This window comes from Pelobates fuscus, chromosome 1 (genome assembly GCF_036172605.1).
Source record: "Pelobates fuscus isolate aPelFus1 chromosome 1, aPelFus1.pri, whole genome shotgun sequence".
In the NCBI taxonomy this organism is placed as follows: domain Eukaryota; kingdom Metazoa; phylum Chordata; class Amphibia; order Anura; family Pelobatidae; genus Pelobates; species Pelobates fuscus.
This window is the reverse complement of record NC_086317.1, coordinates 438,230,546-438,243,358: the sequence shown is the minus strand read 5'-3', so window position 1 is coordinate 438,243,358 and position 12,813 is coordinate 438,230,546. Positions and strand designations below refer to the sequence as shown.

At 43.2% G+C, this 12,813-nt stretch overlaps 1 protein-coding gene across 2 annotated transcripts in view; it reads right to left on the bottom strand.

Annotated features, from left to right (window-relative positions):
* ATP8A2 (ATPase phospholipid transporting 8A2) overlaps window positions 1–12,813 on the bottom strand; it is a 673,473-nt gene that overhangs the window by 517,013 nt on the left and 143,647 nt on the right. For both annotated transcript variants that reach the window (XM_063429614.1, XM_063429623.1), the window contains exon 6: window positions 3,393–3,433. In XM_063429614.1, the coding sequence (XP_063285684.1) occupies window positions 3,393–3,433 (41 nt within the window). The remainder of the gene's footprint in view (window positions 1–3,392; window positions 3,434–12,813) is intronic.

Sequence of the window (12,813 nt, the reverse complement as noted above, 5' to 3'; positions counted from 1 at the left end):
TATTAATATTTTATTGTTTTATTTATGATTATTAAAATACCACACTATATCTATTTCTTAGCTCGTATTCTTATTAGCATGAGATTCTGCTAGTAGATAATGTATATTTGATGGTGCTTAGTATTGTTACTTTATGGGCTTAAAGCAGCGAGGCATTGAGGGGAAGACAGAGACACATATTGTCTGGGGGAGTAGAGAACCACTGTTCCATTTTGTAAACGGAATAGATGTAAAATCACAAGCACACTTTTTGACCCATCACCTCTGTCAAGCGTGACTGAGGAATAGGAAAAAGCCTGGGGCATCCTTCTTGGTATAGTGGGGACCACAACACCTTGAATTCCCTAAATAACCCCTCCCATCCAACAACACTGAATGAAGCAAGCTGTGGATGGATAACTGTTGGCAAACATCAGGTAAGTATAACATTTAATCAATATATGTACTGGCCGTTCTGCTAGTACAATGTATGGATTACATTGTATAACTTACCCAAAGCAGACCAAGTTTTTGGAGAAGAGGTTCAATTAAAAAAATTAATTCCATTATGTTGACCTCTTTCCTAAAAATATAAACAAACTTTACTTTGATCATAAGAGCATACAAATCCTATAGGTTTTGTTAAATGGACACTGTCATGCAAAATGTGACAGTCCCCTTTAAATTCTCAGCCTAATAGCTGAGCATAACGGAATATGAAGTTCACGATATTTGCAGTGCCATGGTTAGACATCAATGAAATGGATAGATTTCTATGCTCTTTTGATGAACGTAAAATGTATTTTTGGAACAGCTCCTTTTTAAAACTAAATTATAAAACATTGTTACTAAAAATAGTTATTATATGTAGTGATGTGTCTCTTACGAAAATCTTTTCAATGTGTTTTGATGGAATGTTTCAGTACATTGAACTAAAAATGTTTTTTCTTAGAAAAACAAACTTGTATTCCTGGCCCTATAGCTCTCCCCTCACATGCGACCCCCCACCCCCTCTCCTCCCCTTCTCCCCATGGTGCAGAAGGGGTTAAAAAACCCTGCTGTCATTTACCTGGGTCCATCTGCCCTGGCTCGGGTCCGCCTTCGCACCTCCCCATGACAACGTCAGCTGGCGAGGAAGACCTAAGATTTCCCTATAGGAAAGCATTATACAATGCTTTCCTATAGGGATTCGGGTGACGCTGGAAGTCCTAATGCATAGCGTGTCACCTAACAGCCCTGAAGTCCCTCTAGTGGCTGTCTGGCAGACAGTTAACCTACAAAGGTAATTATTGCAATTTCTTAAACAGTATTGCAGGGTTAAGGGACCTGGGACAGTGCACCCAGACTACTTCAATGAGCTGAAGTGGTCTGGGTGCCTATAGTGTCCCTTTACAAAAAGGTAGTTTCGCCTTTTGCCAAGCTTTGTCAAACATAGAAAAAATACATAAGACAAAGTAGTCCTTATTGTGTCTTATAATATCTTTGGACTGGAATTTCAGTGAAATTCCAAAACAGTCTTTATCAGCATTTCATGAAAGTTTTCTCTTAGTGAAATATGCATTTTTTCAGAAAGGGTGACTGAACGGCTTTAATTACAACTGGGATTACCAGAGTAAACCTTTCCCACAAAGTATAATGTCACAGAAAAAGCAATGTTTTTTTCCCTCACCATAAAAGTTCTTGTACAGTATTTACAATAAAAGTCCCAAATAACATTATCTAGAATGTATGGGATGTACAGTGCTATCACAAGAAGGGCTAGGATTGGATGAGAATATATATATTTTTATTTTTTTTAACTGGTCCCTTCTAGCAAATGTAGGGAATCACAGAGGCCTTTGTAATACAGTTTTTCTATGTTGAATTTAAAAGATGTATCATCTCCAGCCTGCAGTGTATATAAATGTATTGATCAATTTAAAGGAATACTAAAGGGTCAGGAATACAAACATGTATTCCAGACCCTGTAGTGTTAAAAACACCATCTAGTCCCTCTGGTCCCCCCTTGTCCTTCCTAAATATAGCAAAACTCTTACCATTATTCCAGTTGAATCAATGCATCTCTATGAGGAAAGTTCAGTGTCTCCGTGTAGAGGGTGGAGACACTGAATGTCAGTCACACTGTGCAGCACTTCCCCAGGAAGCACCTTTAGCAACCATCTAAGGAGTGTCCAGTTAAGGTATCCCTAGGCTGTTATGTAAAAAACTGTGTTTACTGCAAAAAGCCTGAAGGTAATGATTCTACTCACCAGAACAAATTCAAAAAGCTGTAGTTATTCTGGTGACTATAGTGTCCCTTTAACATTTGATAGATTCCTATGTAACACACCATTATTCCATATTGCTTTCTATAATTTATATGGTACCATAGCAAATCAGCAGTTATAAAATACTTTATTTGTAGGGAAACATTTGCTAGCACAATGTATAGATCAGTTGCCGTTCTCATTTCATAGGAGATTGTCACTTTTTTTACAAGTATTTTAAATAATTTTCACTGCATTTTGCCAACAAAGGGATAGTTTCCGTGCTTGTTGCAGCAATTTAGTGAAATTGTCAGATATCACAAAAATAACCGTTGCTAAGGTTAAAGATTCCCACCAAATTCAATGCTACACATTTTCATTTTCAACAACTGCTAATTAGAAGCTGCTGAAAGTTTATATGTCACCCGTAGATACTGTATTCATAGGAAATGCAAAACTCTAGATAGAACCAGGTTTCCATGTTAAATGATAAAAAAAAAAAAAAAAATACAAATTGTCACTATTGCAACTTCTTCAGGAAATCGTTGATGGCATGCCTCTATACTGAACGGACCTTTTGTAATGTCCTTGTGGACTTGCTGAGGCCATGAACAGGAAAATGTATGTCCAGTAAGCAAAACAGTAAATGCTAAGTAGTGGATGGTATCCGTAGAGGTACACATAAGTAACTCGTTAAATGCAAGCGTTGTCCATGAATTTTTGCCTTAATTATCTACTGATTGTTGGTATTACGAATGCTTGACAGCTGCTCTTTGCTGACAAACATGGGAAACTGGTCTTAGTTGTTCACTCTGTCCAGATCAGTTAAGTTCATAAACCCCCAGTAAGTATTTGTTGTCTAAATCCATTGTATCTTTAAATATCTGGCAACCTGTTCTAGTGTTAACCATTGGTAGCTATGAATAATGGAAGCTAACACAACATACTTTCTAATAGTGGCCAGCATCGATATATATATCTCATAACTATAGTTCCATATTTGTCTAAGATGACATTGAATGAAAATGGAAATGTATTCAGTCACAAAATGTTCAGAATCACTCATAATTAAATGAGTTTATTGTCAACTCTGTTCATGCAGCATCTGATGGTGGAGTTCCACTGAATAATTCGCATCAATCAAGTCAAATAATTAAATGTATTTACCTCCCTCCAAATCACACTCTGCCAAGTACCTCCTCTTAGCACTGAATGGGAAAAAGAAAAGAAAATCAGACGTCGGAATAGCCTTCTACACAATCAAAAAGCTTTCATCATTTGTAAGAGAGAAGAAAAGGCACAAGGTTAATTAAAATGACAAGTTTCAGCCAGCTTGACGATGAATTGGCCAATGTTTGTATCAAGAATAAAACACTTTGCAAAATGGCAATTAAACTGCATCAGCAGTGGCATTAATATCTCAAGGGCGGCTTCTTCATTATGTATTTGTTCAAGAGAACACTGTGACAGCCATTAGCCTTTCAGTATTGCATTAGCATTTGTGTGGATGATGAACAGTTATGAATAATTATTCTAAACAGATCTAAGCCAGAGAAGAGAGTTCTATCCACGCAATGCAAATAGTAAATATGACCTGTGCACTCTCAGCAAAGGTGGTATTTACTTTTGGAACGTGGAATGCATCGGAACAACACAGGGATATTCACATCTGTGCTGCAAACATTGGGTTTTTTTTTACAAGAAAATGTCCAGTCATTATTACACTAGACTGACTCTCTTGGAAGATAAAACGTTTTTTACCCCACGCCAACATGGGACACTGTAGACAATGCAATATGACAATTGTATTTTAGGCCAAGAGTGAACTCAATTCTTGAAGAAAACCCTGGTCACAATCTGAATAACATTAAGTAACTTGTTAATAACAAAAACAACAACTGTGCAAAAAAAACAAACAATTATTCATAAAACTGGAATAAAAAGTAAAACAATATACTATACATAAACAAATCAATAGATATGTGTAAAAATTGGTATTTAAAGGACCACTCTAGTGCCAGGAAAGCATACTCGTTTTCCTGGCACTAGAGTGCCCTGAGGGTGCCCCCACCCTCAGGGACCCACTCCCGCCCGGCTCTGGAAAGGGGAAAAGGGTTAAAACTTACCTTTTTCCAGCGCTGGGCGGGGAGCTCTCCTCCTCCTCTCCGCCTCCGTTCCTCCCCGTCGGCTGAATGCGCACGCGCGGCAAGTTTCTCTGAAACTGCTATGTTTATAAAAAAATTAGTTAACCCTAGCTGGACCTGGCACCCAGACCACTTCATTAAGCTGAAGTGGTCTGGGTGCCTAGAGTGGTCCTTTAAGCGATTCGTCCAAATAAAAATCCTGGCAATCGTTGAATGAATCCAATCAAATTAAAATCCCTTTAAAAAAAAAAAAAGCATGGTAGTTCGGATTATTCTGATATGGTTCATTTGGGAATAATCACATTTTCTGATTGCCAGGAATTTTATTCGGAAGAATCTCTGAAAACAAAAAAAAATTGCAAATGTCTACAAATCACAAATAAAATACAAATAAAATAAAATCAGAACAAAAAAAAAATATTCCAATTTACGTTTAGTAATTGTAGATGTTCCAAACACAGGTCCAGGGAATATCCACGAAGTCGAAGATGAATCTGCCACTAAAACAAGGGTAGACAATCTTCCACACTCATGTTGTATGTTGTATAGATGCTTTGCCATCTTTGATCATTATGGTAGATGTAGTCCACAACATCTGGAGTGCTGAAGGTTGCCTATCCCTGCTCTATAATATACATATTATTATACAGTATGTATGCATATTTAGACTCACTAGGCCTGGGCCAAGGACAGGGGTAGGCAGCCAAATATATATTTGTTTAATTAAAAAAAAATACATTTACTTTCTGTGGCTGCTGCCACCACCCTGTGCTCTCCTCTATCTGTCCCTTTAACTGGGGTGAATTAACTGATTGCGGTCTAGAACATGGTTTAAGTGCTACTCTCAATGGGATTATTACCAGTCATCTAGTTGTCGCTACTGGCAGCTAGAAGATATATTGACACCTGATCAATGTTACTGTGCAGCTGTCAGGATCGGGTCAGGGATCCAACACGCAGAGTACAAAGAGTAGCAGATACGTATACCGGTCCTTAGAATGGCCGGACTTAACGTATAACTACAATAGAATGGTCAGAGACAAGCCGAGGTCGAGGGAACGAGAGGACAGGTGTCAGGGTACCTGAGGCCTCTACCTCTAAGGGAGGTAGAGACTTGGTGGTTTATCCGTCCAGGCGAGCTGCTCCCTCCGTTCCTCGCGGTTCATCCAGTCACTTAAACACCGGCCGCGAGGAATCCACGTCCTTTTCTAGCAGGACGCTCAATACGTGACGTCATGACGCTATCACGAGCGACCTGTCACTCAAGTGTCCGATATCCAATCGGTACTTGTCAGAGGCGTGCTTACCATCCGGAGCCAGGGTATTTAAGCTTACTTCTCCCTTCAGCTCATTGCCCTGTCGTGGTTCTAGCTTGTCTAGTCACTCAGTGCTCTGGTATTCTCGTTTGCTCTATTTGGTTTTGACTCGGCTTGTTGTACTTTCCTGCTTCTCTGTTATCCCTTGACTCGGCTTGTCCCTCGCTTATCTGTCTTCTCGTTCCCTCGACCTCGGCTTGTCTCTGACTATTCTCTATTACTCTCGGTACGTTAGTCCGGCCATTCTAAGGCCCGGTATACGTACTTTTCCACTCTTTGTACTCTGCGTGTTGGATCCCTGTCCCGATCCTGACATTACGACAGGGCCAATGGATCCTGCAGGTACAAACAGTCAGCTTGGTTCTTCGGATCCCAGGTTTGACGCCATGGAGCATAGGATGGATCAGATGGCTTTGGCACTACAGGCACTTTTGTCTCGTGCTAGTAATCCACCTGAGGAGACACGTACTCCGTCTATTTCTCCTGCAGTCTCAGGTCTAGAGGTAGCCACTGTAGGTGCTTCTTCCCGTATTATCCCACCAGTACGTTATGGCGGGTCACCGGAGAGGTGTCGTGGCTTTCTGAACCAGATTAGCATCCATTTCGAATTACAACCCCGCTCTTATCCTACAGATAGAGCGAAGGTTGGATTTGTTATTACTTTACTCATTGAAAAAGCTTTGAGATGGGCCAATCCTTTATGGGAGAATGATAATCCACTAGTCTATAATTATAATGCCTTTGTAGCTGCGTTTAGAAGAACTTTTGACCCTCCTGGTAGAAAGGTCAATGCAGCTAGATTACTGTTGCGCCTTAGACAGGATAATCGAACACTTGTGGATTATGCACTAGAGTTCAGGTCCTTGGCGGCAGAAGTTAAGTGGAACGAACAGGCTTATATAGATGTGTTTCTGAATGGGTTATCAGATGTAATTCTTGACGAGGTCGCTTCTAGAGAACTTCCTGAAAATTTGGAGGATTTAATCTCTTTTATATCTCGTATTGATGAACGCTTAAGAGAGAGGCAGAACACTCGAGATAGGACCCGTAGACCCTCCTTTAAACTAGCGCCTACCTTTCAAAACTCTGAGTTCGAGGACTTACGTATTCCTGAACCTATGCAGATAGGCAGTACTCATCTCACAGAGAGGGAGAGACAGTACAGGAGAAGAGAGGGTTTATGTATGTATTGTGGAGTCAGAGGTCATTTACGCCTAAATTGTCCCAATCGTTCGGGAAACGCTCGCACCTAAGTTCCTCTAGAGGACAGGCCTTGGGTGTTTCTACTTTGTCCTCTATTCACAACTACAAAGAGCTCAGGCTTCTGTTACCCGTTTCTTTAAAGTGGGAAAAGGGAGTAGTTAAGACTATGGCACTAATCGATTCTGGAGCTGCTGAGAGCTTTATAGATCAGGGTTTTGCTGCCAAGCATGCTATTCCATCCCAGTTAAAAGAGACACCACTGGCTGTTGAGGCCATCGATGGTAGACCGTTACTTGAGCCTGTTATTTTCCATGAGACCATACCGATTAACTTAACTGTTGGCATCCTACATAGAGAGGACATATCCTTACTGCTCATTTCTTCTCCGTCTATTCCCATAGTTCTGGGGTACTCCTGGTTGAGGAGACATAACCCTATTATTAATTGGGAGTCAGGGGAGATAGTTTCGTGGGGACAGAATTGTCAAGAGAAATGCTTGCGGAAGGTCTCACCTCTCGGCTTGACCAACACATCGGCTAACTCTGACAATCCTACAGAGACACAAATTCCGTCTCAGTATCTAGATTTAAAGGCTGTATTTGACAAAAAGAAAGCCGATACCTTACCCCCACACAGGTCCTTTGATTGCAAAATTAACTTACTTCCTGGTACCATGCCGCCCAGAGGTCATGTATACCCGTTATCTACGAAAGAGAACTCAGTTCTAGAGGAGTATATTCACGAAAATTTAGACAAGGGATTCATTAGGAGGTCCTCCTCTCCTGCCGGGGCTGGATTTTTTTTTGTTAAAAAGAAGGATGGTTCTTTGAGACCTTGTATTGACTATCGAGGCCTAAATAAGATAACCATTAAAAATGCCTACCCGATTCCCTTGATCACCGAACTCTTCGATCGTTTGAAGGGCTCTACAATTTTCACCAAGTTAGACCTCAGAGGGGCATATAACTTGGTGAGAATCCAGCAGGGACATGAGTGGATGACGGCATTCAATACTCGATATGGTCACTATGAATATACTGTTATGCCTTTTGGGTTATGCAATGCGCCAGCTGTATTCCAGGATCTGATAAATGAGGTTCTTAGGGAATTTCAGCAAGATTGCGTCATTGTATACCTAGATGATATACTCATTCATTCTAGTGAGATTGAGACTCATCACAAGCAAGTCAGGAGGGTTTTGCACAAGCTTCTCCAGCATGGCTTGTACTGCAAGTTGGAGAAATGTAGCTTTGATCAAACCCAGGTAACCTTTCTCGGCTATGTGATCTCTGGGGAGGGATTTAAGATGGATCCGGATAAGCTCCAATCCATTCTAGAGTGGCCTTTACCCAAAGGTCTTAAAGCCGTACAGAGATTTATTGGTTTTTCTAATTATTATAGGCGCTTTATTAAGGGCTATTCTTCCATTATCGCACCTATCACTAATATGACCAAACAGGGGGCTGATACTAAGAATTGGACTACTGAAGCTCTCCTTGCGTTCAAAACTCTCAAGGAGCTTTTCGCTTCCGCTCCAATTTTAGTTCACCCCGACACTTCTCTGCCTTTTCTACTTGAGGTAGACGCATCGGAGACTGGTTTAGGTGCTGTCCTATCTCAAAGGTTGGGTGTTGATAAACCATTACATCCATGTGGATTTTTCTCTAAGAAATTGACCGGAACTGAAAGCAGATATGACATTGGTGACAGAGAATTACTAGCGGTTATCAAGGCTTTGAAAGAGTGGAGACATTTATTGGAAGGTACATTACATCCTGTTACCATTCTAACTGACCACAAAAATTTGTCTTATATCGGAGAGGCCAAGCGTTTGTCCTCCAGGCAGGCTCGTTGGTCGTTGTTTCTTACCCATTTCAATTACGTTCTGACTTACAGACCTGGGTCAAAGAATTCTAAAGCCGATGCGCTATCTCGCCAATATGAGCCCTCTGCTTCAGTTGAACCACTTATGTCCTCCATTGTACCCAAATGCAATATTATTGCTAATACCAGTCTCAAAATTCATTCCCCGCTACTTGACCAGATCTTGAAGTCGCAACATCTAGCTCCCGGAAACACTCCTGAGGGAAGAAACTTTGTTCCTCCTGAACTTCAACTGGAGCTCTTACAATGTTTTCACGAAAGTAAAGTAGCTGGTCATCCTGGTATTCGCAAGACATACTCTCTAATATCCAAGGATTTCTGGTGGCCTTCACTTCGAAAAGATATTGAGGAGTTCGTCGCAGCTTGTGAAACTTGTGCCAAGACTAAACTACCTCATGCTTCTCCATGTGGCCTGTTACACCCCTTGGACATTCCTGAGAAACCTTGGTCCTGCTTGTCCATAGACTTTATCGTTGATTTGCCTGCTTCCAAGAGACAGACTGTTATTCTCACGGTGGTGGATAGATTTACTAAGATGGCTCATTTCGTGCCATTACCTAAACTTCCGACTTCTCCTGAATTGGCGGAGATTTTTGCGAGAGAGGTTTTTCGTCTACATGGGATTCCTTCGGAGATTGTTTCTGATAGAGGCTCTCAATTTGTCTCACGTTTCTGGAGATCCTTTTGTTCTCAAATGGGCATCAAATTGAACTTTTCCTCTGCCTATCACCCTCAGTCTAACGGAGCTGCTGAACGTACCAATCAAAAGATCGAACAATATCTGCGTTGCTTTGTTTCCGAACACCAGGACGATTGGGTCGGTCTGATTCCTTGGGCGGAGTTCGCACACAATAACCTTGTTTGCGATTCAACTCGCTCTAGCCCTTTCTTCATGAACTATGGCTTTCATCCTTCGATTTTTCCTTCGGTTTCCTCTTCTCAGGGGATGCCGTCGGTTGATGATCATGTCGCCAACCTGAAGAAATTATGGGATCAGACTCGGCAAATTCTGTTACATAGTTCCTCGTTGTTCAAGAAACACGCTGACAAGCATAGAAGAGCGGCTCCTGTTTTTGTCCCTGGGGATAGGGTATGGTTGAGTACTAAGAATGTTCGCCTAAAAGTTCCATCTATGAAATTTGCTCCTCGCTACATAGGTCCTTACAGGGTTCTCACTCGTATCAATCCGGTTGCGTATCGCCTGGCTCTGCCACCTGCCTTGCGCATTCCTAACTCTTTTCATGTCTCCTTGTTGAAACCTCTTATTTGCAACAAATTCTCCTCTAAGGTTTCCTCACCTCGTCCTGTTCAGGTGGAGGGTCGGGAGGAGTACGAGGTCAGCTCCATCATTGATTCCAGAATTTCGAGGGGAAGATTGCAATATCTGGTCAACTGGAGGGGATATGGTCCTGAGGAGAGGAGTTGGGTACCTCAGGAGGACGTTCATGCTTCTCGCCTTCGCAGAGCATTTCACCTCCGCTTCCCATCTCGCCCCGGTTCCTTCCGCCCGGTGGGCGTATCTGAGAGGGGGGGTACTGTCAGGGTACCTGAGGCCTCTACCTCTAAGGGAGGTAGAGACTTGGTGGTTTATCCGTCCAGGCGAGCTGCTCCCTCCGTTCCTCGCGGTTCATCCAGTCACTTAAACACCGGCCGCGAGGAATCCACGTCCTTTTCTAGCAGGACGCTCAATACGTGACGTCATGACGCTATCACGAGCGACCTGTCACTCAAGTGTCCGATATCCAATCGGTACTTGTCAGAGGCGTGCTTACCATCCGGAGCCAGGGTATTTAAGCTTACTTCTCCCTTCAGCTCATTGCCCTGTCGTGGTTCTAGCTTGTCTAGTCACTCAGTGCTCTGGTATTCTCGTTTGCTCTATTTGGTTTTGACTCGGCTTGTTGTACTTTCCTGCTTCTCTGTTATCCCTTGACTCGGCTTGTCCCTCGCTTATCTGTCTTCTCGTTCCCTCGACCTCGGCTTGTCTCTGACTATTCTCTATTACTCTCGGTACGTTAGTCCGGCCATTCTAAGGCCCGGTATACGTACTTTTCCACTCTTTGTACTCTGCGTGTTGGATCCCTGTCCCGATCCTGACAACAGGTAAGCGAGAGACAAGCCGGGTCAAGGATAACAGAAAGGCAGGAGAGTAAACAACAAAGCCGGGTCAGAACCAAAAGACAAGCGAATAACAAAGCACTGTGTGACTAGGCGGACTAGAACCACGACAGGGCAATGAGTGAATGAGAGAGCCACTGTTAAGTATCCTGGCTAGGGAGAGAAGACACGCCTCCGGCGAGTCCTGATTCGTCTCCCGAGATTTGAGTGACAGGACGTTCCGGGTTGGCGTCATGACGTCTACCTCCGGTCCTCCTGTTATAAAAGGAAGTGACTCCCTCGCGGCCGGCGTTAGCAAGACCGAGTGAACCGCGAGGGGCCGAGGAGACATGCCGTCCGGACGGATAAACTTCTAAGTCTCTACCTCTCTCAGAGGTAGAGGCTTCAGGTACCCTGACAGTACCCCCCCTCTCAGATACGCCCACCGGGCGGAAGGAGCCGGGGCGAGATGGAAAGCGGGAGTGAAATGCCCTGCGAAGGCGAGGAGCATGAACATCCTCTTGTGGTACCCAACTCCTCTCCTCAGGACCATATCCCTTCCAGTCAACTAAATATTGTACTCGCCCCCGGGAGACACGAGAATCAATAATGGAGTTAACCTCATACTCCTCCTGACCCTCCACCTGAACAGGGCGCGGAGGGGCGATTGTGGAGGAGAATCTGTTACAGATTAGAGGTTTCAGCAATGACACGTGAAAGGAGTTCGGGATGCGTAAAGTAGCTGGGAGAGCTAGACGATACGCCACTGGGTTAATTCGAGTCAAGATCCTGTAGGGACCAATATAACGAGGAGCGAATTTCATGGAAGGAACTTTAAGACGAATATTCCTAGTACTCAACCAAACTCTATCGCCTGGAACAAAATTCGGAGCCGCCCTTCTACGTTTGTCAGCATGTTTCTTAACCAGTACAGAATTGTGTAGAAGAATCTGTCGAGTCTGATCCCACAACTTCCTCAAATTGGCCACATGGACATCAACCGACGGCACTCCTTGGGAAGGAGAAACCGAGGGAAGAATAGATGGATGAAAGCCATAGTTCATGAAGAAGGGGCTTGAATGCGTAGAGTCACAAACGAGATTGTTGTGCGCAAACTCCGCCCAAGGAATCAAACCGACCCAATCGTCCTGGTGTTCGGAAACAAAACAACGTAAGTATTGCTCAATCTTCTGGTTGGTTCGTTCAGCAGCTCCGTTAGACTGAGGATGATAGGCGGACGAGAAATTCAATTTGATGCCTAATTGAGAACAGAACGACCTCCAAAAACGTGAAACAAATTGGGAGCCTCTATCAGAAGTGATCTCCGAGGGAATCCCATGCAAGCGAAAAATCTCTTTAGCAAAGACTTCCGCCAATTCAGGAGAAGTCGGGAGTTTAGGCAAAGGTACGAAATGTGCCATCTTGGTAAACCTATCGACTACGGTGAGGATAACAGTGTGCTTTTTAGAAACAGGCAGATCCACAATAAAGTCCATTGCCACACAGGACCAAGGTTTGTCAGGAATTTCCAGAGGTTGTAGAAGGCCACAAGGAAGCGAATGCGGTAGTTTAGTTTTAGTACAGACCACACAAACCCCGATAAAATCCTTAATATCCTTCCGTAACGACGGCCACCAGAAATCCTTGGAGATCAAAGAATACGTCTTGCGAACACCCGGATGACCAGCCACCTTACTCTCGTGAAGACACTGTAAGAGCTCCAATTGGAGTTCAGGGGGAACGAAAAGTCTGGAAGCCGGAGTCAGTCTAGGTGCCAGATGCTGCAAGCTCCTTATCTGATCAAGTAGCGGAGAATGAACTTTGAGAGTAGTGTTAGCGATAATGTTACACTTGGGTACTATAGAGGACAAAACCGGCTCAGATACGGCAGCAGGTTCATATTGGCGAGATAAGGCGTCGGCTTTAGAATTCTTAGAACCTGGCCTA